Here is a 25,050-nt window from a genome sequence, read left to right as displayed (position 1 = left end):
CCAGTGAAAAGATTTAAATGCACCAATTGCATTTAAACTGAGAAGAAAAGAGTCATTTGAAAATATTGAAGTCATGCTGGCTTCCCTCTTTAAGACTGCCCTAGCCTCTCTCTTGACTGAGAGTTAGCAATGATGAGAAAGCACCCTATTGTGCAATTTTGTAGGAAGCCTACAAGCATGTGATACTATACTCAGTCATACACAGCCTACCTAGACAAAGGACTCTCTCCTATTCCACCCTGATGTCATTGAAAAGGAAGCCTTCTCCTAAGTTTAGGTTATTTACTTTTATTATGTCCTGAGGCTTTATTGGCAAAATTGTCATAGAGAGGTGGTGCATGAAGTTATTTCAGGTGACAGATTTGTTTTCCTCACAACTAAAAGCTTCAATTACCACATTAAAACTTTAATGCAGAATATCTACATGTGGAGCTTTAGTCTCAGGCCTGGAGCAGCTGTGAAATGAAAGTTACCACACCATTCTAGTCCGTGGATGTCAGTATATTGTCCTTCACCTTCCACCCTATTTTCATTGAAATTTCCAGTGTACTTTGCCCCATTTGGGAATGTGTAAGTCCCCAATCCATGAAACATATTGTCCTTAAAGTGTCCTTCATATACTGCTCCTGAAAAATGTTCAAGTCTTCCAAAACCATTCATCTTGTCATCTTTCCAGCTTCCTGTGTAGACAATCCCATTAGGAGTGGTATGAATACCTATTCCATTTCTCTTGAAGATTCCAGAAGGTGTTCTTGTACAATCACCATCATATTTGTCTCCATTTGGAAATATAAAGTTTATCTTATACACTTCTGCAGTTGACAGAAAGGTGGTGGAGAGATTTTCTTGACTCTGGGATTCCCCTGGAGTCGCCAGCTCCGCTGCGAAGAGGAAAAGAAGAGCTAGATCCCTGCAGAGTGCTACTCGGTTGCAGAACCGAGTTGAAGAACGTTGAGTAAATAAACCACCTACTTGTAACTTAACATGTCTCCCATCATCTAACTTTGGCTATTCTTCTTTCTTAATAAATGGCTTCCCTAAGAGAAGTCAGATTCCGGAAAATTCTATAAAGTGCTTACTTTATATAAATAAAACCTAGGCAACATAGTGGATGTTGGCATCATACTACATGGGGATTATGTGTATCTAAAATAAGTTGAGAGGTGTTGAAGCATATTAAGAGAGAGGGTGAGTTCTAAGACCCAGGCTTATTTAAGTTTGAATCTCCGTCCAGCCATGTTTTTCCTTCTATGACTGTGAGAAAATCATTCTTTATTTGTCACCTTAGGAAATCCTGTTAAGTAGGAATAATATACTCAATCCTAAAGGAATGCTGGAAGACTTCACTACATGAATGAACATGAAGAAGTACCTAGAACATAAATAGGTTCCAACAAGTGGGAGATATTTTTAGACCCAACAACAACAGGGTTTTCTCATATAATACTAATGGAAGGGAAGTAGTTCCTTTGGAGATTTGTTTTTTTCAATATATTTCAAAAACCTAAAATGCATCACTTTTGTCCCAGTAATTCAGCTTCTAAAGTTTTACCTTATAGAAATCTCACAGTATTACTTTATAACCTAAAATACCTTAATCATTCCACATTGCCCTTGGAGTGAATGTCAATATTTCAAAAAAAAAAAAAAAAATCTTTAGCTCACCCTTAGGATCCTGCACTTGTTCATTTCTTGCCCAGTTACTCTCATATCTTACTTTGAATTCTAGGTATTCTAGGTATAACAGACATAAATAAACATCTTTCAGATCCTAAAAGAGACCATGTGCCAACCATTCTAGCTGTCTAAAGTTGCCTTTCCTTCCCAAGTTAATCTAAGTTATTCTTATCTTTCAATACCACTTACTCCAGAAGCCTTATCCTTAACTTCACTTCTGAGTTAGTTGCCCCTCTTTGCATTTCTACATCTCTATTTTGATACTTTCATAGTAGAGGATGTTTACTGGTTGATATCCACGTAAAATGTAAACTTCATATGAACATTAACATGACTTTTTGCTTCTCATTGTATCTCCAATGCCTAATATACCCATGTTTATGATAAAGGTTCTATACTTGTTTATTGAAAGAATGCAGGAAATAAACCCAGAACAAAAGGAAAGCAGCTCTAGACAGTCATCACTGTATTACTTAAAAGAGTAAAAAATGAGAAGAACATAACAATAGATCTCCAAATGAAAAATGGGTTAAATAAAGTGATTTCCCACATGATGGAATATAAATTCAGTGCATTTTATGTAAAATTGCTTTATAATAGCAAATGAAAATGATAGCTATTATTTTTTAAATAAAAAATACAAGTTACACATCCTATTATCAAAATTGTAAAAAATACATATAGAGTAAATAGACTGGAAGAAATATTCTAAAATATTAATGTATCTTTTCTATGGGTGGCAAAATTATGAAAGACTTTAATTTGTCTTTTTATATTTCTATTTTTCCCAAATGCTCTAAAACAATTAGGTACTTGTGAGTTTCTGTTTTTGCTATTATTGTTTTGTAATGCATATTAATATTTCATTTAAAAGAATAAAAGATATTTGACACCTTGCAATAAGATAGTGACCCAGAGCATATGAGTGAGAAACTTAAATCTTGAGTTGGCAGCAAAGGCTAGTCAGCAGCAGCATAAATTAGTGTTTTTATTTATAAAGCTGCAATTTCCCCAAGGGAGACGGGTGCATCCAATTGCTGATTTATACCCCTTGTCAAGAGAAGCCAAAGAATGTTAATTCTCTGATGCTAAACCTTCTTTTGAAATTATGTCTAGTCACTTCCCTCCCCAAATGCTTGATCAATTATATAGTACCCACTGACACCCTAAGACACATTTAAAATGAATACCTTTCATGCAGGAAAACTCCACAAATTCAGTGATGGATGAACTTTCCCTCCAGATTCAAAAACTCTTGTGTCTGCACAGTAGCCTTCACACTTTGGCTTTGAGTCAAGGTGCTTCCTAGGTAAATCATGAAGCTGGATGCCCTCGACTGAGATCTTGCATGCTGTCTGCCCCATGGGGTCATGGGCAGGGAACATACTCACTCAGCCTCAGACTGTTCACTTGTAAAATGGAAATAATTCCGTGATTTCATTATGTAGCAGCTTATTATTTGACTGAGATGTGATACTAAGCATTATAACACTTCTTAAATTGTGAATTATTACACAAATAATCCACTTTCTTGGAGACTCTTTATTTTGTTTGTATCTGGTTACAATTTTAGCCAAACCATAGTGTCCTTAGGAACAAATACCAGTCTTTGACTGCTTTGTCCCTGAAGTTCCTAACACGGTGTTTGATGCATGGATGGTGTTCAGAAATGTTTATAACAGACTCTACTTTGCTGTCAATTATTCAACAGCACAACTACCAAATGATTTTTTTAATTCTTATAATAAGCCAGTCATGTAATAAGTCCAAACTGAGTAAGGGCAGCTTTTGTCCTCATGGCCTAGAAATCATTGAGGAAATCAATACTAACCAAATAAATACAAACATGATGTATGTTATGTGCAGAATCACAGGGGCTTTTACCTTAGACTTGATTGGAGGGAGTCAAGCAATAGTTTCCTATGGAGATTACTTTTAAATTGAGTCCTCAAAAATGAAAAGAAATTCATTGGAGAACAGGTTAGGTTTGGAAATAGCTTTGAAAGCAGAGAGAATGGTATGTCTGGGAGCTCTGTTATGAAGCTCCCATTGCTAGTGTTCCAAAATTAGTCCATGAGACTCTGAGCTTGGGCAACAGAGACTGTATTCTCTTTGTCTTTTTGTGTCTCATGTGGGAAGCAGTTAACATCCTACAGCAGAAGTTTTATAACTGTTTAGTGAATCAATCAGTGGTCTCAACTGTATACTAGAATATCTTTCCTGTGTTAAAATGCATAATAAAGATGACAGATATCCAGATCCAGATATCTCACCAATAGCAACCTCAAACTCTCTTCCTGCTAAAATCATGGCTGAAACAACAAATATGTGATTCAAGTAAAGCCAATGTATTGGGTTGCCCAAAAAGTATGTATAGGTTTTGTTTGTTTGTTTGTTTTAAATAAAAGACACATTTTTCATTTTCACCAATAACCACTGATTTGGATATTGTGAGTATGTTGGCTATCTCCCATTATTGGCTTCTAGTGAGTAGAGGCCAAGGTTGCTGCTAAATACCTTCTAATGCATAAGACAGCCCCACTGCAAAGAATTATTTGCCCAAAATTTCAATAGTACCAGAAAGTTCGCAAACCACTTTTGACCTGTTTGATCAACACACCACCTTCTCCATAAACTGCACAAGTCTTTTTTTATATTTCAGTTGCATTTTTACCTTTCTTAAAATAATAAAGCATAATATATGAATATTCTGCATATCTTCTATCTTCTACATTAGAATAACTGCACAAAAGTTCATCAATTTTGATAACTTTTTAAAATGCACGCCAATATGACAGCTGTCATAACACAATCTAACAAAATTGTTTCAAATGAAGTTAATGACAACTAAGCACTACTACAGCCATCATACAGAAAAAAATTAAATGAAGTTTTTGGCCAACCTAATAATTCACCTTTTCTTCTATGTATTGCCCTGTGCTTATTTTAAGTTTTATTACTAGAAAAAAACCCCACCTGGAGCACATTCCCAGAGTCAGCCCAAAAATCTTCTCACCTGAGAAATATTTTCATGTTATGCTTTGGCTTTTATCAAACATAATTACAGTAATCAGCCTGATGACAAATATAAGCAAATTTTGAAACCGATGTTGACCAGAGGGCTCATTTCACTGTTTAATATTCTTTGCACACGGACCTCTAGAACAAATTATTTTACAGCTAAAATATGAACCTCTTTGTTTAGTACAGTGTTTCCCAAACTGTTTTTTTTTTTTTTCATTAATAGACTTTCCCCAGGAGTCTTTTTAGACATTGTTCTTTCTAATACCCACTACCACCATGATGTTTTAATATTACAGATATATATCTGTTTATGTAGTTGGGGCCTGTTAGAAGTCCACAAAAATCATTGTAATGCATAAGATTCTTTTTACTCTCCCCAAGTCAATTTTTGTCTTCTCAGGGGAAATATCACTTCCCTTGAGGATACATGTTAATATCGGAAACCACACTATTTCTGCTGCACCCCATTTTTTATTCAAGTTTGTGCTTTCCCTTACGAGACAACAGATGGTGTTTAAAATAATGGTGTATAGATTTAGACAAACCTGAAAGCAAACTCTTGTTATGAACTCTTAACTTGGCAAGTTATTTAACCTCTCAATTTCCTCACTTGACAAATGGGGATAATGATACCTAACAGAAAGGACTGTCGTGAGATTTAGATAACATAATGCATGTAAATTACTACTCTATGTAGTAAGTTCTTAGGAAAACTGTAGTGGTCTGTCCTTGTTACCTGGGTAACATACTGGGTAGAGAAATAAGTGAATAACAATATGGAGAGAGTTAGGAATGAATTTTGGTGTGACCTGTTATAATGAGGAGGATGGGTCATGTTGAGATCAGTTAGAAGAAAAAAGTCTGGGAACCTCAGGTTATAGTAGGCCTTGGAAGTCAGAACTTTTACATGAGGATGCCTACTATTCTACCATAGTAGCTCTAAAATTTACTAGTAGTGTGACCTGAGAAATTTACTTAATTTCCAAATTTTAATCTTCTCATTACTTAATAAGGGAACTAGTACTGACCACATGTGTTAGTTGTAAATAATCAATTATTTGCATATACAAAGCAATATATATGTCTGAGGATGTTAGTTCACTTTGGAAGTATAATATAACATTTTTGAATCATAAATGAGTGTAAGCTGTGATAAAAAATAATTCTCAGTGAGGCATATAGGATGGTTCATAGTCTCAGACTCATCTGTGTAAAGGCTTATGAAAAGATAATAATTGGAGAAATCTAAGCTACGCTTATTATTTTTAAAAGACTAACAGAAATTAGGCATGTCTATGAAATTAAAATAATATGGAAATATTTTACATTATAAAATGTGTATTTTTGTCACATCTATGTTAGAACTACAGGTTAGCAGTTATTTTTAGATTTTCTTTAAACAATTAAGTCTAGAAAATAAATTATTTTCAGATAAATTGAGATTTCAGAGCCAGATAAATAGAGTCTGTATCTAAGTCTATACCCTTTCTGAATCTTACTTTTCCCATCCATCAAATGGGGATAGTAATATCTTCTATGACAGATTATTGTCAGGATACAGCAAGACAATATACATAGGCCACCAGCAAAATGATTGGCATGAAAATTTTTCTCTAAGTATTATTCTCTCCCATCCAGTGATAAATGCAAGTTTAATGTAATATTTTACAGTACAATGTGTTATGAGAAGGAAAACTGAGGTAAAGAATCCATTGTGATAAATAGCAAAAAAGACTGTTACACATAGCAGCCAGGAAACTGTGGTAATGCATGAGCCAGGAGACTGGTGACATGCCATAGAGGTGACTGTCTCAGGGGAAAGAGAAATCTTTTTATGAGAAGGATTTAGATGGAAGTAAATCAGATCTAATTAGTGTCATCTTACTTTGACTTGACTGGGGTTTGGCATTAAACTGGATTTTAAATTCAGAGAGACATGACCTTAAAATCTCTACCTACCAGGAAACCACAAAGTTTTCCCGCATGTTCTCTAAGAATAAGAAATATATTTCAGGTAAGCTTATATCTTACAAAATCCCTTCTCAGAAAGCCACGTTGACACCCTTATATACGGTCATTGTTCAGTTGATTTTTGTTGAGTAAATCAGGCGTGGGGGACGAATGAGGGCGTGGGTGAGAGGGAGAATGCATGAATGGCCGGTTGAATATATGGCAATGAATGACCACATCATGTGGATAAGTAGCTATGCACAAAGTATATTTCAAAGGAAGTAAAATGCGTACTTCTTGTTATTGAGGAACATCAAATGATTTGGACAACTAGGACAACTCCAGGAAGACCTAATTATTGGAAGAATCTGGTATAGATGGTAGAATCATTTATTTATACATGATTAATCCTAGAAGGGGTCACAGAAATGCAATAATTCAGCCCTGTCAACTTATAGATGAAGATAAGTCAGAGACAGTGACTTGGGCAGAACTGCTCAGTTTGATATGTGGCAGAACTATAATTTCAACCTAGTTTTCATAACAACTGCTTGTCCAATGAACTTTTGACTGAATTATCCTATAAAGTAATTAGAAAGTAAGATACTTATTTCTTTTTCTTGCAGCCTCCTTGAGAAACAAAGTATTTTTAAATTATTATTTAAGAAAGGGGGAGGTTATTTTTTTTAGAGGTGGCTTATTTGGGATTGGTGTGTCATTTTCCCACAGGGTTCAGGACCTATAAGCAGAAGGAAATAAAAGAAATGTTCTTGCTGGTTTTATTTATAAAGGCTACTTCTGCCAAACAAGACTAGAGGATATACTTATATAAATCTTTTCCTGTTAAATGGAGGAACTAGACTAGGGTTTATAAGCATTCTTTAGGGATCAGCATTAGTCACAGTTTCTGAACATACATGACTAATAATAAAACATACATGAAAACTCTGAGATATCCAAAATTTATGTGCATTGCATAGGTAATATATATGTGTGTGTATATATATATATATATATATATATATATATATATATATATATATATATATATAACCCTGGCTGGTTTAGCTCAGTGGATTGAGCGTCGGCCTGCGAGCTAAGTGTCGCTGGTTCGATCTTCCAGTCAGGGTACATCAGAGAAGGAAAACTCTGACTCCAAAAAACCTCCGCTGCCTTGCGGCATACCTCTTCAGGGGAAAGGCTAAGGGAGTAAACCCCGACAGAAAATCCGGAGCCGGAGTCCCTAAGGCGGTTTGACGTTGTAGTCAACACCGGCAACTCCTGCGGTGCACCTGAAGCCAAGCTGTATTGACTCCGTCTTTCCCTTGGACCCTTCAGCTGCGAAGAGAGGGGGGGTCTGCTGCATGGGCAACAGCAGACCCTCCATATCACCCTGCCCAGGCTCTGTAGCTTCAGCTTCACTGGAGAGGACACTCCAGCGTCATCGCAAGATGTCGATTCAACACGGGAGGAGACAGATGCCGTGTCACTCCCGAGTCGGACTGCACAGCCATTCTCGGCGGTGCAGATAGACACTTAAGAAGCTACACCATCGTCTCTCGAGACGGACGGCTGCCGACGACGACGACGACGATATATATATGTTTTTATACATACACACACACACACACAGAGGGACAGGCTTACATATCATGCAATAAATCCAAAATAAAGGAATTTGATTTTGCCAAGTTTATTTTGCCCTTGAGATATAATTGATTTGTTATAAATCAGAAGTCACAGTAAAATGTGCAACTCTAAGCTCCTAAATTTGACTTAGAGCTCTACTTAAAAATTCTATCTTTTAAAAATTTGGTTCTTTTTATAAAATAAATTGGGCCATGTAGTTTGAACTTGTAAGTGATGGTGACTGCAGGCACTGTGTTCCCTATTATCTTAATAGGGAATTACAGAGAACCAGAAGGATTTTTTTTTTTTTTTTTCATGTAGTAAGTTACATTCTTGAATATTACGTGAGTGGAAAAAAACATGTTAAAGCCCTTTACAAACTATTGTAAAAGGGGGCTATCAAAATGTAACAAGGTGTTTAGTACAGCGGAGCTACCTCAGCATCTATAATGAGATGGCTTTGGAGACATTGACTTGTTCAAGCGGGCACAAATGGAGACAAGTGAAGTTTTACTCTGCACTTTCCCCATGGTCAAGTGCCCCAGACAGTGATGCTTCCAGTTCACCAATTCCTGAGAACAAGGCCCTGATGGACCAGGTGGTAATATTTTATAACCATCTCTCACTCACATCACCATTACAGATGTATCACAGCACAGCCACATTGTTCCACTACCAAAGTAAGGTGAATTTGTTTCTCTTCTTGCATTCCAACGTAAGAGAACTATTAGTAGATACAGTTTCTCAGGTAACACTCACTACCAGGGCTATTGTTTCATAAGCATCTATTATGAGCCAACCTATTTGCTTGATGTTTTCATACAGTATGTCTTTTAATTCTCTTAACAACCACATGGACTAAGTTGCAGATCAGGACTCCAGATATCTGAAAATGTATGTGTCTTACCCAAGATTACATAGCCAATTTTCTGTGACAGGAAGAGGTTTTATGGACCTAACTCAGGATCTCTTAGCACCCTAACTTCTCAAGGGCTCTGATTACAGTTCATAAACACAAATGCTTATAGGTGTCAAGAGTGTCGCATAATTTAGTGATGTCTCTCAAGTGCATGCTCCACCTAAAAAGCTCTAACAATGCTCTACATCAGCCAAATCTTGCCTGTGGACATAGAAACTAAGGAATTCAGAACAGATGGTTCAAAAGGGCACTAGTTTTAAACCTAGTTTATTATTATTATTTTTAATCTGAAAACTCCTGATTTTTAAGTGATTACTATTGCTATGGGGTTTTATTTTTCTTAAACATTGTGCTGATTACATAATACAGCTAAAGACCAGATTTGACATAAAGTCTGTCAGTTTAAAACTTCTGCCATAGGTATTAGAAAATATAGAATGATCTCCTCCAGTAGAGATATTTATTTATTTATATATTTTCTGAGTGCGTGGGTAGGTTGATTCTTTCCATGTATATGAGGGATTTATGTTTCTTTTATGTGAAACAATCCATCACTTTAACTCAGAAATTAATTCATGACATATCCCAATATTGTTTATGTTATTTCCAATGGGATCAATTAATTTTTTCTGTTGTCTCATTTCTAGTCAATCTTATTGATGTTCTCATTCATCATTGTGAGTTTTCTCTGTGGCCCTTACTTGTATCATGTACAGTTCTCTGGATCAAATTTGATTAAGTCTAAACTTTATCTGTACATTTTTTAGGACATACCAAATTCCTTTTGTATGAATTATTTCTTTTCTAGTAATATTATATAATATTACTTAATTAATAGTTAGTTAATAATTTTCTAATTGAATATAGTCTGTTCCTTTGTATTTATGTCTTAGAAAACTCCTGAGAACATGGTGATTGAGTCTCCTTGGATAATCCAGGGTTGCTTTACCTTCTAAAATTCTTCTAAAGTATTTCTGATAATTTTGCATGTCTTGTTCTGGCCATTTATGCTAGGGCTGTACAGAGATTATTAGAGGAAGGAGAGCTCAAAGTTGGTGGAAACAGTCTTATTTATGTAGGTTTAAACACTCAAGAGCTATATTTCATTCTGCTGCCTGAGTAATTTAAAGTTTCACTTCCAAAATACTTGCTGAATGAGGACACATTTTAAGGTAATGCTCATTTAACAAGGCTGACAAATATAAGGAGTCTGAAATCCATGAATAATATGACAGAGATGGTAATTGATTCTGTCTTATAATCTATTGCCTCCTCTTAGACTAAGGCTATGTTTTGTTTTAAATCCAGTCCATCTTGTTCATAAGTGTTATTGAAACGTAGCCTGTAATAGCTGCAGCAACCCTCCTGAGATAATACCTAGCTGATTTAGCACTAATTCACTGTCAAGCCCTCTTCACCCTGGATGTTTAACCATTTTTCTTTTAATCTTAGGAAGTGTTATGTCTTTATATGACCGTATTTACTGAAAAGAAAGATTCTATTTTTGAAATTTATTTAATGCTTATGTTTTTAAAGAGAAAATGGAACTTTTTAAAAGAGTTTAAGTCCTTTGACACCCTCAAGAGATAATCAAAATCTAATACCACAGGCTTCATGCTTGTTCTGTGGAGAAAACAAAATTTGATGCTGTATCTGAAAATCAAGCCAATTTAAAATGAGGGTGTACAGGGTCTCTCTCTTTCATTTTCCCTACAATCAAGCTGGTACTGTGCTTCCAGCCTTCATGTGGCTGATACATTATTTCACAGTTCTCAGTTTGATGTTTTGCTAGGATCTGCCAGTCTTTTCAAAAAGTATGTTCAATCTCCCTTATTTCATGGAAAAAAAAAAAAAAAAAAGAAAAAAAAAGGTCTATGGGAGAGAGACTATCTATTTTGTCTTCTCTATTCCATTCATGTCATTCAGTAATCATTATCATACTAATTGTAATATTACCAGTAATAGTTATCACTGAGAATCTACAGTATTTTGCAAAAAGTGGAAGTCATTTATTTATATTTTTTCAAGTCCTAAAAACTACTCTGCAAGGAATATAGAATGTCTGTTCTTTTTCACAGTGCAAACTTAAAATCTCAGAGAGTCTGAGTGCTTACCTAAGGTCTTCTAACTCCATGAACATTTCTTTTCCTACCACCATGGCTACATACGAATAAAGCTGAGTTGGTTTTGTTGTTGTTGTTGTTTGTTTGTTTTTGGTTGTACAGTGAATTTTTTTTTTTCACACTCTTTTGATATCTGGTTTTAAGTTCATGTGTTGCTCGCAGGTTTGTTGTAGTTGTTGGCCCCCTCCCCTACTTGTGCTAAAGATATTTTACTTTTTGGGAGAAGGAACCAACATTTGCCAAGTGTTTTTTGTTTGTCTGTCTGTTTGCTTGTTTGTTTTCTATAATGTACCAGATTCTTTAATGGTCTCTAGGGACACCTAGATAGTTAATCAATTGTAACAGTTAAACTTCATTGAGCAGTCCACTATATTTTAGCTACTATTGCAGTTTTATATTCACCATTAATTCACCAAATCCTCTCTATAACCCTATGAGATAGATATTGTTTTTACCCTCATCTTCAGATGGGGAAAATGAGATACAGAGAATTTACATAGTATCTTGCTAAATGTGGTGAAGGTGGAAATTGAACCTACAGAATCTTGGCCACATAGTCCAAATAGTTACACATTTACTATATCTTGTGTCCATATAATAGTTCCTATACTCGAAGAGCTCATACACTATTGGAGGAGACAAGTACAGATTAAGCATTATGTTCTATCAAAATGTAATAAGTAGATACACATTGCATTAAAAAATAATAAAGACAACACCCCTATTATAACCTGGTAGATATTGAGTATGGTGAACAGGGTAGGCAAGTGGAAAAGGCAGGCTTCTAAGAGAAATAGTATCTGCCCTGAGTGAGCTGTAAAATATGAAATGACAAGAGGGATGAGTCCTCTGAGCCAAGGGAGCCAAGATGTGGAAAATGATTTTGAAATTTAACTTTAACTCTGTACCTTTAAATCATCTAATATGCATATGTTCTATTGTTGATTGTATCTCACATTGGAATTGCACCTTACAACTGTAATCTCTCTTGTACAGTGAGGTCCGCAAAGCAAAACACTGATTTTTCCTTCTTGAGAGATGCTGAAGTTGTGTTAGAAGTAAAATGGTACTAACAATGTTACATAGCAATCTAGTGGCACAGCCAAGACTCTGAGGCCCCCATTTTATGACCTTTCCATTAGACCCTGGCTTCTGTCCAGAATTAAATGTATAAGTCAGCATGTTTCTAAATCTTTCTAAATAATAATGCTGATTGTTGATTACTGAATGCTTATGGAAGAGAAGATATAGTGTTAATAACTTCATATGCCCGATCTTTTTTAAAATTTAGAAATCCCTGTGTGATAGATATTATTGCTTCAATTTTATAGGTGAGAAACTGAAATTTGGAGAGGTTATGTAATTATCCAAATAATGTTGCTTTACCAACACTGGTAATAAACAAAGCCAAGACTGGTTCTAAATACTTCAATAAGCAAACAGTTGCATGTTGTGGCCAAATTCAAACCAGCATTTACACGTTTGTGTTAAGACATAGTTATTAGTAATATTTGTGCTTGACTATCTCTGTTTACAATTCTAGAATACTATTTCTTTTTAAAATCTGGGTTTTGTCTTAGTTTGTAGCTCCATGACAACACAACCCTCAATACTCTGTCATCTCCGAAATACCATCACTGTCCTTCATAGCTAACTGTTAGATCAAAGATTAATTCTAAGGTAATACTTCTGACAAGTGTACTATTTTCTAATTTTCTATTTTATTCTGGGAGCAATAGGTGGGTAACTTATTAGGTGGTGGTAAAAGAAAAAGACTGGGAGTTATTCCACCAACACTAAATGCTTGACTGTGCACCCTATCTTTGTTGGAGCCAGGGCACACATTTAATTTTTATTAAGTGCATATTATATTCTACTCACCACATGCTGTCTTCAGAACATCAAATGAATACAAGTATTACCATCTCTGTTTAACAGAAGAGGAAACTGAGGCTCTGAGCAGTTAAGAGGATGTTGTAAGGGGACGTTGTGAGATGACATTGGTTACAGTAGAGGCAGGGTTCAAACGGAAGTCTTCTCATTTACATGTCCCTACCCTGTCCTGTTATGCCCTTTATTACATTCCCATCAATGCTTTTTATTATTGTTTTTTTGCCATAGTCCTAATTGGGATGTTTTTGATGCCCCTTTACTTTAATTGTTGGCTTTTGATTTTTCAGAAGCTAATTATCTAACTTTAAAATTTTTTTTAAGTATTAACATTTTTATTTTCAGAAAAAAAGGGTACTACTAATGATTCTAAATGATATAAATTTTTAGAATGTGTTATGAATTACGATAAAAATTACAGGTGGTTTAATGACATTTAAAAGCATTCAGCAACAAGGTAGCATTAAAAAATCTATGGTTATGGAACATAGAAACCTCTGGGTTTCCTGTCAAAGAAAATGTGTAACTAAATACATAATATAATAGTTATCTATTCATGGATGCTAAATAAAACACCCTGTACAGTGATACCTCAGCTAACAAGTGACCCTGCTAATGAATTTTTTGGCTAACGAAGATTTTTTTCACTGTTTTTTGGACTCATCTAATGAATGTTTTAGTGGCTGCACTTGCTAATACAAAACAGCAAACATAAATGGTCAGGCCATTCCAGGAGCTTATCTTTTCCATCTGTATGTGTGTGACAAAGAAATGAGCCAACCACATCACATAGGGGAGACCCAACTTGACTGGGTTGTTTACGTTCGAAAGAGTGAGAGGTGAGACGCCTAATAATGTAAGCTGCTTCAGATTTGATGATGATGTATATTAAAAGATGAGAGAGGGCCGTCGCTTTGACCTTCTAGAGAGAGGCTTCCAGAGTGCCACAGAGAGAAACTATTATCATACCAGTGTCAGTACAGAGCACACTCCGTGGGCAGCATCCAGAATAAATTAAATGATTTTCTATAGAAACCTACGGGACATCACATTTTGGCCAACGAAAATTTTGGCTAACGAATAAATGTGAATCCAGAACAAATTATCTTCGTTAGCTGAGGTATTACTGTATTTCTGTTGTAAATATATATGTTCTAAGAGAACAATAACTTCTACTACTTTAAAATCTTTTTTGAATGATTGAGCACATTTTTCTCCAACTTGCTATTATTTCTTTAGCAAAGTATTAGTCAGGAGAACTACACACTGGTTTTAAATATATTGTCTACCCTCCACCAACAGCTAAATATCACAACATATTGCATTGGCTTCATCTTTAGAAGCCAGTCATGTTCTTCATGGGAGGAATATGATATTAAGATGAAGAACATGGGCTCTCAGGTGGATTACATGGGTTCTTGCCCTGAGTCTGATTCTCACTCTGCGTTCTTGGGCAGCTCGGCTCTCTGTGCCTCAGCTTCATCTGTTAAATGTACACAAAAGCAGCACCCAATATATAGAATTGTTGTGACAATAAAATGAGATGCATGCAAAGGACTTAGCATAGTACATGAGATGCAGTAAACATTGCACAAATATTTTTCATCATAACATTTTACAGTTTTTAATTCTTATTTTATTTTTTAGTAAGAGAAGGAGCATTTGCCAAATTTACCATACTGCTAATATTATCTGGCTATCATATAGCTGTATAGATATCCTATTGATTAAATTCCATTCCCTTCATCTTCTAGAAACACCTTTGTGAATTTCTAATTGTGACTTGGACTACTGCTTTTTAGGCATTTTTACAGTTGCCTTTCTGAGCTCTTCTGGGCAAGCTGCTTTCTCCTCTACAGATAACCACTCATCAGTACTGTGTTCTTCTCCTTGGTCTGTTTTATTCACCAACAGACCTGCACTCATGCTCCATCATCCTGCAATTTGTCACAATCTCTGACCACTGATATTCCCTTCCAATATCTTCACTGTTGCTGGTTTAATTCCTTTCTTTCATTTTTACTGAGTTTTCTGGAACACATGCACTCATTGCATTTTCCAGTTACAGACATTCTCATTTAATCTTCATTAAAAGACCTATTGTGTAAGTGCTATGATTTCCATTTTAGAGATGAAAATAACCAAGGAACACAGAGTTTAAGAAACTTGCTCGGGTCACCCAACAGCAAGTAGCAGAATCTTGATTACATTCTGTGTTCTTCAGACTTCAAAACCCTTGTTGGAGAGAAGAACAGTGCTTTTGGCTTGCTTCAGAGGGAACCAGAAACTCACAAAGCTTTATTCAGGTGCAAAAGGCCAGGAGAGATTGTAGGGTAGAGGGTGCCTTGTCAGCATATGCACCTTGCTAGGTAAGCATATCCAGAATAATAGATACAAATGCGACTGGCCCCCATGCTGTGGCATTAAAAAAAAATGAGCAGCAAAAAAAGAACCAAAAACACAAAGACATTTTTGTTGCAAACACTTGCTTTTATAATAAAAGCGAATGCCTGATTTCCAGCTGTGACTGTATATTTTCTCAGAGAACAAAGCTTTATAATAGTATCCTTGTCCCAACTAGACTGACAAATTAACACTTACTGATGGCGGTCCGCACCTCTCCACCACATGGGATGGCAGCTGTTGTGAGCAAACATATTGAGAGTTGCTATAGATTTCTTAACTTGAAAGAATCTAATATCCTCTATGGGTAGTCCTTAAAAAACAAGTAAATGTATGTGTATATAAAAACATACATACCGGTATATTGGACAATGCATGTACATATTTGCTTAGTGATTCATTTAAAGTTTACTTTATCATAACAAAATGCTATGTCTGTGAACAAAGCATGCACTTTGAAAGTAGAAAGAGATGTTTATTCATTCTATGTACATCTATAAAATATATTGCATGCATGTATTTCATATAATTATATATACTTACAATATGTTCATGTCCAGTAGGTAAGAGTTTATGGTATATGTTCACATAACTGTTATATATATTATGTATCTGCTCTATCTTTTAATCTCTGTATCTATCTTCCTACATCGCAGGGTATGTATGAACCAACCCACAGACTGTTAGTAGGAGGAACACAGGCTTTAAAGTAAGATAGGTCTAGACGTGAAATTCAACTCTCCCACTCAATAAGTATATAACCACAGACAATTAACTTTATTATTTTAAGTCATAGGATGTTGAGAGTACCTACCTTAGGGTTACTGTTGTGACAATGATATGAGAATTTAGGTAAAGCACCAAGCAAAGGGCGTGGCATGTAGTAAACAGTCAATAAATGTTAGCTGTGATAATGCTGATGATTATGATATATTCATACATTTAATTCATCATTAATTACAAATATATATATATTATACTAGTATACATGACATATGCTTGTAAAATAGATACTCTTATGTATATGTTAGCATTTATCAAGCATAATTTGCCTACCTATTTGTACTTTTATGCAATAAGTATATATAAATATATTTAATTCAACATACATTAATTGAACAAATTTTTGCTCCAGTCTCCATGTTAATCTCTGGAGTGTTAAAATAAATAAACTATATGTACTGATTTAAGACAGTACTTGAGGTGTTCAGGAAGAAAGATTCACAAATAAATCATAGTTTATGCAATAGCAATGATGGGAGGAAGAGAGAATCAATTCCTTATGCTTTGGAGGATGAAGGAAGTAATTCACCAGGTAGGAGGCAATAGAAACAATCCTTAAAGCATGAAAGGAAGCTCACTAAGGGTGGCTCAGTAAGTGCAAAGGCATGGTAGCAGGTGAGATTAGCTTTTGCTATCACATTACATAGTTCGAACTTTATAGGTAGTGAGGAGCCATCAAAGACTTTTAATTAAGAGGGTAACTTGGGTACATCTATGCTATAAAAGGTTGTACAAAAGGTAGGATAAGGAGAAATTGGAGAAAATATCATTTAGGAAGTTATTTAAAAGTTACCAAGAACTGTATTTGTGTAATCTCTTCCACTTTAAAAAAACATATTCATTAGTATAATTGCTTTTCATGGAACTCTATAAGACTCACCTGTATTCTCATTAGATTGTCAGCTCCTGAAGGCTGCCTTTGACTCCCTAATACTTTGTGGAGGGCCAGAACTAAATACATGTAAAGCAAATGCTGGTTTAAATGTAGGATAAACAAAATAGTGACTTTTTTCCTCATTTTACAGATAGAAATGGAGATTCAGTAGACTAAGGCCTTTTAGCAGCCATGTCTGACAAATCTTCCCTACCAAACTTTCTAAATATTACCATATCTGATGCTCATAATGTCATTGTGCAATTTTATTGTGAAAAGACAAACAAAAAAAATTGGCCGAAGCAAAGCAGTTTTCATCATCTCGCTATGCTTCCAAGTATATGGTCTATTGTATATACCTGAACTCATTAATCTTTTCTCTTGCACACATATTTTCAGAGTCATTTTCAATTCACTCATGGTGAAAAGTACTAAAATTTAACGTAGAAAGGGACAAAGCCAGAGGTACAATCCAAATTGTCTGACTGCAAATAGTTATTTACAACTCTCAGGCAAGTCACCCCATATGGATGATTCTACATTTTTAGTCAAGTGACAAATTGCTGTTTGCATAGATAGGAATGATATCTGGACTTAGCAAAATAAAAATAGAACATATAAAATTTCAGATAAAAGTTGGATAATATTTTGTATAAATATGTCCCGTGCAATATTTGTGAACTTTCCTTCACATTTCTAAATTCATCCTCTCTGTGCTCCATTTTAAACCCGTTAAAATCCCATCTATCCTCCTGCTTCAACTCCTATGTTGACATTTATAACATTCTCATGGTTATCTCTAAAATACACCTCTCTTTTGAGCTCTGATTAAGTAGCCCAAATTGTCTTTTGAAATATTCCTCAAATTCTTTACTGCTAAATGAGAATAGTAATTGTACTGTGAGGAGTTAATGAATAATTTTTAAGCATACAAAATAATTCCTGCAGTATATTAACTTCAACCATATGATATTGCCATTATTTATATGTAAAATACTGGTGAGTTCTAACAGTAAGCACTATATGATTGTTTACCCTAATTATTATTATTAGTATTATCATTATCTTTTTACCTCCACCAATCCTAAAGTAGTTTATTGCCTCAATCTTGTGACAGCACTGCAACTTTTTGCAAGAATGACTTATATGCACTTCCAAGTATTCTAGCTCAGCACCTAGAATATGACAGGGACTCAATTCCACTTTCTAGGTTTCCTTGCAAATAACCACCAAAATAATCCTCCTAAAAGGCTATCTCAAACATCATCAATGGCCTTATTTCAGAGGTCATGTTGTAAAATGGACCTGCCACTAAATAGCTGTGTGACTTTTGACAAGTCATTTCACTGCCCTCTTGCCATGACTTGTAGTCAACTATTTCTGCCTCTTTATTCACACACTGTCCTCATCTGGAATGTTACCACTCCCATTCTTCTCCATAATTGCCCACATCCTTCAAGTCTGAGCTTAAAACTCTTTCATGTGTTGTTTTATTTTTTTATTTATGCAAAACTCTGTTAAGCATAAATCGTATTCCAGGCCATGAATATAAATCTCAGAGCATTTAGCATATTCAGGGTGCTGGGATTTCAATGCATTGCTGCTAGATGCCATCACACACATTGCTGCCTTTCAGCCATACTATTATCCTGTGGAGTAGCTAATGCCATGTCCCATATTTTCAAGCCAGGAAACTGACCTCCATAGAAGCTAAATATTGTTTCCCAAGAACTTACATCTACTGATAAAACTAAGATTCTAAGCCCGGTGTGATTCATTTCCACCTTGAAAGAAGCCATGTGTTTTCAAAAGATTTTTTTTTAATGTGAACCTCAGAAGTGTTCTTCACAAGTCCTTCTGTTATCTGTTTGTTACATATTGGTTTTATTCCCTGGATTAGATTAGGAGCTTCTTGAGGCTAAGAATTACATCTGATTTAATTTGTCTTCACATATCTTGCTTCACACTGCATAATAATAATAAAAGCTACAACTATTGAAAAACTATTGTACAAAGTAGCAATACTATGCCATCAAGTTTTTGGCTTTTCCTAACTTTTAAAAATGAAATAAATCATACAAGCAGAAAATAGATCTATTGACATTTAACTTATAATTTTAACTATTATTAACTTTATTTTTTAAGTAAGGAATTTGAGAAATAAAGCCACTTAGCTACGGAAGAGCTCAAAAAATAAGCTCTAAAGTTCTACACTCCCTGTTGAGCCTTACTGCCCCATTTATTTAAGCACCACCTACTGAGGAGACCTATTTGTCCCACAGGTGTTCAAAGTTAAGATCAAAGAGATGAGAAATTGCCCATTTGCTCTTTGCCTTTAGAGTTTTGGAAATAGGTAATCGAAAAGTTGTACATGTAAAATGATCAATCATTTTTTAATCCTAACTTTCACACATTGATTCCTTGCACCCAGTTTTTGTTTTTGTTTTTTAATTCAAAAACATGTATGGAGATTTTAGTATACATTAGACACTGTGCTGAAGACTTAGGATATGTTTAACAAGTGGAGCCTCCCTACCCTCCCAGAGCTCATAGTTCAGTGGAGAAAGACAATCAGTGATTCTAGCTGAGCAGCAATTGCCTCAACCTGGGAAGGCATGCCCAGGATGGCGTCCAGGAAGGAGGGTTATGGAAGCTTCTGACACCCAGACAATATGGTGAGAACAAGAAAAACATTGAAGACAGAAGGCAGAAAAGGTACAAATTTACTGAACTAAGGGAAAATATCACATAATAGAAAAAAAAAAAAAACATATTTTGAAGTACCTGGTATGTAGGGACAAAGGGCTAGAGAGGTAGGCAGAAGGCAGAGTGAGTGCTCAGGCATTGCCACCATATTAAGCAGTTCAGACTTTACTGAAAGGCCATTAAAATGCCCTGTTGGAAATGTAGCTTGGGTCAACCTAACCTTTCAGAGCTAACAGATACATTAAAAAGCCAATTATACTTACCTGTCCTACATTTGCATATACAAACTAAAAAAGATTCAGGACTTGCTGATTCTGTTTACAAGATTTAGTGCAGCTTGAAGAGAGTACAACAACCTGACTTATTTTTCACAGCCCGGGTTGAGTTTTCAGCTTCACTCAAAGAACAAATCACCTTTTTTGTTCCCTGGGTACATTTCATGGCCAAGTTCTGTGAGAGAAAAGGAATGGAGACTCACACAGCCAACTTCACAATTGTTTTCTTGATCATAATCACACCACAAGGTGTTATTCCAGGAATTAATTATTTTGTTACTACTTTGTCATTTTCAAAGTGATGCCAAATACAAAAAGAAATAGTCTTGTATGAGTACAAAGTTGGTTTTACAGATACCTATTGGGAAGTCTGATATTTTTTCTCTTTATTCAATCAATGTTTCCTTTAGTTAGAGAGGCACTCTAATCTATCAGACTGCTGCGAGCACCTCTTTGAAACCTCAGGGTGATAATTTAAGTGAAATAGAAATGGAGAGAAGGAAAAGGTCACATCCTTGGAAATCTTTTGTGATAAAGGATTTTCTAGGCTGCTTAATAAGATGGCGCAGAGGGGATCAGCATTACAATTAAGTTTGCAATCTTGTCGTACCTAGTGACTCCTTTTAAATAGTACCTCTAGTTTCCTCAGTTTCCTTGCAACAATAAGCGTGATAAATTCCTCCAATGCTTCTAATCTTGTGAGCAGGCTTATTTAGCCCTGAAGTCCCAGCTTCATCTAAGGGAAATAGCCTTGTCTTATTTAAATCTTCTCTTCCAGAGTCATGTCTAATTTTCTGAGATTTACAAATTGCTTTCCAGATTTATTATAATTCCTCAAATTCCTTTAGACCATATTTTCTTTTCTCAGTGCAAAATAGAGTAGGAGAAAAACAGAATTTAAAGTCAAGCCATCTTAAATTTGAATTGTAAGGCTGCCACTATTTAATTGCAAGTCATTCAACTCCTCTAAGTCTCAATTTCCTCATTTAGGCTTGTTAGTTTTGAGTTAAATAACATATGCAACCTGCTACTAAGTGCCCATGGTAGTGTTTAATCAGCACATAGAGTCGCTTGCTAACCCTCTGGTTCTCACCTTTCTCAGGAATACTGTATCTTTCCCCTTTTTTCCACATTCTAGCCATTCTTTGTGCTCAAGTAAACCCTACTCAAAAGAATTATCTCTGTGTTAGTGCAAGAGATAAAATATGAATAAGACATTTTCCTGACTTTCAAGACTCTTCCCATTTGGAAAGGGAAATAAGTATATGCACATCCAAATGAAGCAGGGCACTGAAATGGCCTCACACTGTTAGAGGAATGGAGGGTTGTGGGAGTAGAGGGCAGAGAGGTTAATTTCAGCTCTAAGAAACAGGATAAATTTCCCAGGAAAGATGCTGTGAGGTCTTACCTTTGAGATATGATTAAGATTACGACCAAAAGAAATTTGGGGGTAAGAAGAACACAGGCCCACAATACTTTATCTGCAATTCCAAAGATTAACCCTCACTCCAAAGGTAAAATGTCTTCGCTTAATGAAATGGTAGCAAAATTAATTGATATGATAAAAACCTCATTAATTCTATTAGTGTAAACATTTATGTTTTGCTCCAGAAATATTCATATATTTTTATTATAGGTTGCCCCAGGCTCTGCTGAGGGCATTATGTAATATGCAATTGCATTGGTTTATTTTTAAAAATACCCCTCAACTATCTAGCTGCATAGGTTTTAGTTGAGAGATTTTACTGTGGTGCTTTCTCATAGGCAGAGACAGTAATACAATGGTGCAGATATAAGAAACTGTAGAGCAAGTTAAGAGAATGTCAAGTCATCCAATGTTGCTGGGAAGTTTAGTGAGTAGATGATGAGTAGCTTGGCAAAGACCACGAAAGGATTTATTTTTATATTCAGTCACATTATTTATCGAGTGCCTGCTGAATTTTGGGCCCCATTCTAGGAAATGAGGCTATAGTTCTGAGCATACCAAACCATTGCAAATGTGGTTGTGACTTTCCTTTCATAGTTCCCAGTCTTTCCATATTGGCTGCTATCCACCAGTGGTTTGGTGTGGTACCAAGATGGATGTGTATCAGAGGCACAGAGAGGTCAGGTACCTTGCTCAAGCTTCTATACCCAATCAATGTCAGAGAGAGTCAGGTAGGCTGGTATAAGAGACCACATGGGCTCATAACCCTGCTACATCGTTCCTCTTGTATTTAATTAAAAATATGTAGGAGAGTCAACTTTCTCTGTGGGATTTCATGATGGTGTCACAAAAGGCTTGTCATAAGCTGGATCATGAAGACTGATTAAGATGTGTTGAAACAGAGAAAAGAATCAGAATTCTAGGCTGAGATTAGCTCTTCTGTGTGGGCCCAGACAGAAAGCACAGTGGGTAAGACCATGTGCTCCATAAGACCAACTACCTGGTTTCTACTCCTGACCTGGACACTTACTAGGTGGATGTTATTGTGAAAACTATTTACCCCTCTGTATTTTATTTTTCTTAACCCCCAAGTGGGAGCAATAATAGTATTTTCCTTGTAAGGATTAAATAAAAGTCAAGATCTTGAGACTGCACGGCTTCAGTCTATTTTGTTTACTAATATCTCTAATACAAGTATCCCAAGTATAGTAGGTATTGACAAATATATGCTAAAAGATGTTAACATTAATGCATAAAGTATATAAATAGATAATTAATCAGAGTAAATATTCTCTAACAGACAGATACTTTGGCTTTCTTTTCTTCTTTGTCATAATCCTTTTCTTTTTTTCCTTGGAAATCTGGGGCACTGAAAGACTTACATTTAAAATACATTTCCCCTAAAGTGGTTTAATTTTGAGCTAAGCTCCCGCATTAACAAAAAATATTCTCTAATATAGATGCCCAAGACTGATTGCATTGTCTAGGTACATTTGATAATGATCTAATTTCACACATCACAAACGATCAGCATCAAACTGTCAGAGTTGTATTTCATACCTTCTTCATGGAGACCTTAATCTTCTTAGCCCACTTTCACAGTCCACTACTCTGAAACAAGTCTCAGTTACAGTTCAATGGGGAAAAAAGAAAGGTAAAATGACAAAGCATAAAGTGAATGGTCACTCTAACCACTGATTTCAGGAAGGCACGCATATCCCGGAAGTTGCTGTACCTTCAGATCCAGAGTAAGCAGTGCCTCAGGAAGTCATGCCTGGGCATCACCTGCCCCAATTTTATCTACAAAGGTTCTGAATGCAGGCTGCAAAACAGACTTAAACCCAATCACCAGTATCTACAGGGATCCTGTGTCCTCTTCTTTTCAAAAGCCAACATTCTTTAGAAGTTCAGGAGTGAAATTACTTCATCAAAATGACGCAGTGGGTTTCTAAGAAGCAGTTGGAGTAAGAGAATTATCAGTTCTGCAATATGTTACCTTTCTGCTGGGGGCTTCTGCCCTTCAACCAAAAGCAACAATTCCATCCATAGATTCTACTTTCTGATATTGCTCAAATGCATTTCGTCCTATTTATTCGCATTGGCTGTTTCTCTTGGTGAGATTCTCATTCTCTTTCAGATGAATGATTACTACAATAGGCTTCAGTAGACCTCCCTCCATCTTCCTTCTTTCTCACAACAGCTTCCACATCATCACCAGAGAATTCTTTCTAAAATAAAAGTCTGTAGTTCTTTAAACCCTTTCTGAATAGTACAGATATTTTAGAGTGTCAAAAAAAATGTCCTTAAATTGCAAAACCTTCCACATTTCCCAACATTTTAGATCCTTGTGGATTTAGTTCTAAAGAAATCACATGGAAAATCTCCCCCTAACAGCCTGAATGCCAGTGACTCTTCCCCCTCTGTGTCTCAATACAGTTTATATTCTGTCTCCATCATATCAGCCATTACTCTGACCGCTCCACTTGTTCTCCTGATTGTATTTTCAAATTGTTAATCCCTTGAAATTTGTGACACATATTGCTCATGAGTCTATGTATGGTTCAATTTTCTCTGGAATCGGCCACACTCACTCATGCATCTTTAGTCAGTGAGTCAAGTAGGTGGCCATGCTGATCTGGTCTGGACTCTCAGATGTTTGGGGCAATAACTAGTCTAGAAGGGCTTTGAATAATACAAGTGAGCTCTCCTCTGTGTGCTATCTCATTCTCCAGTAGGCTATTCCAAACTTATCCTGACAGCTGTGGCTGGGCTCCAAGATAATAGAAATATCCAAAGTCTCTTGAGGCCTAGTCTCAGAACTGGCCAACCATCATTTCCATTACCTTCTATTAATGATAGCTCAGAAGGGCAGCCCAGCTGGCAGAGTTGGGAAAATATACTCTATCTCTTGATAAAAAGAACTACAAAGTAACATTGCAAAAGGTATGGCTAGAGGGAGGGGTGGAAAAATAACCTTTTTTTTTTTTTTTTTTTTTAATTCAGTGCACCATATCTTGTGAGTAAACCAAAACATTCTTAAATATCTTTTTGTTTCTTGCCTGAGCACCTATGACAGTACTTGGCAAAAAGCAGTGAACTGCTTATTAATGTTAGTTCAATTTGGCTGATTTATAGTAGTTATTAGAGTTTGATTTGTAATTGCTAAAAATTCCTAAAAACAGGAAATACCTGCAGGGATGCTTAGAGTTAGAAAGTTGTTTTATGAAAGAGTTGAGTAAAAAGAGATGTTATAAATGACCACAACACTACGTAATAGTTAATACATCATGGATTGTGTGGCGTGGGAGGCAGATGCGTTGGTTCCTATTTTGTATATGAGGAAATGGAGGCTCCGAGAGGTTAAAGAGATG

General features: G+C 35.7%; 1 protein-coding gene across 1 annotated transcript; it reads right to left on the bottom strand.

Moving 5' to 3' along the window:
* Nucleotides 1-308: 308 nt before the first annotated feature.
* Nucleotides 309-725, bottom strand: LOC150018566 (MORN repeat-containing protein 2). The gene has a single exon (XM_090267793.1). It carries the CDS (start codon nt 658-660, stop codon nt 421-423), a length of 240 nt encoding a protein of 79 aa, XP_090123919.1. The 5' UTR covers nt 661-725; the 3' UTR covers nt 309-420.
* Between the last annotated feature and the right edge of the window lie 24,325 nt (nt 726-25,050).

This window comes from Furipterus horrens, unplaced genomic scaffold (assembly GCF_987537825.1).
Source record: "Furipterus horrens unplaced genomic scaffold, mFurHor1.1.pri manual_scaffold_2, whole genome shotgun sequence".
NCBI classification, from domain to species: domain Eukaryota; kingdom Metazoa; phylum Chordata; class Mammalia; order Chiroptera; family Furipteridae; genus Furipterus; species Furipterus horrens.
This window is presented reverse-complemented; position numbering and strand designations above follow the sequence as displayed.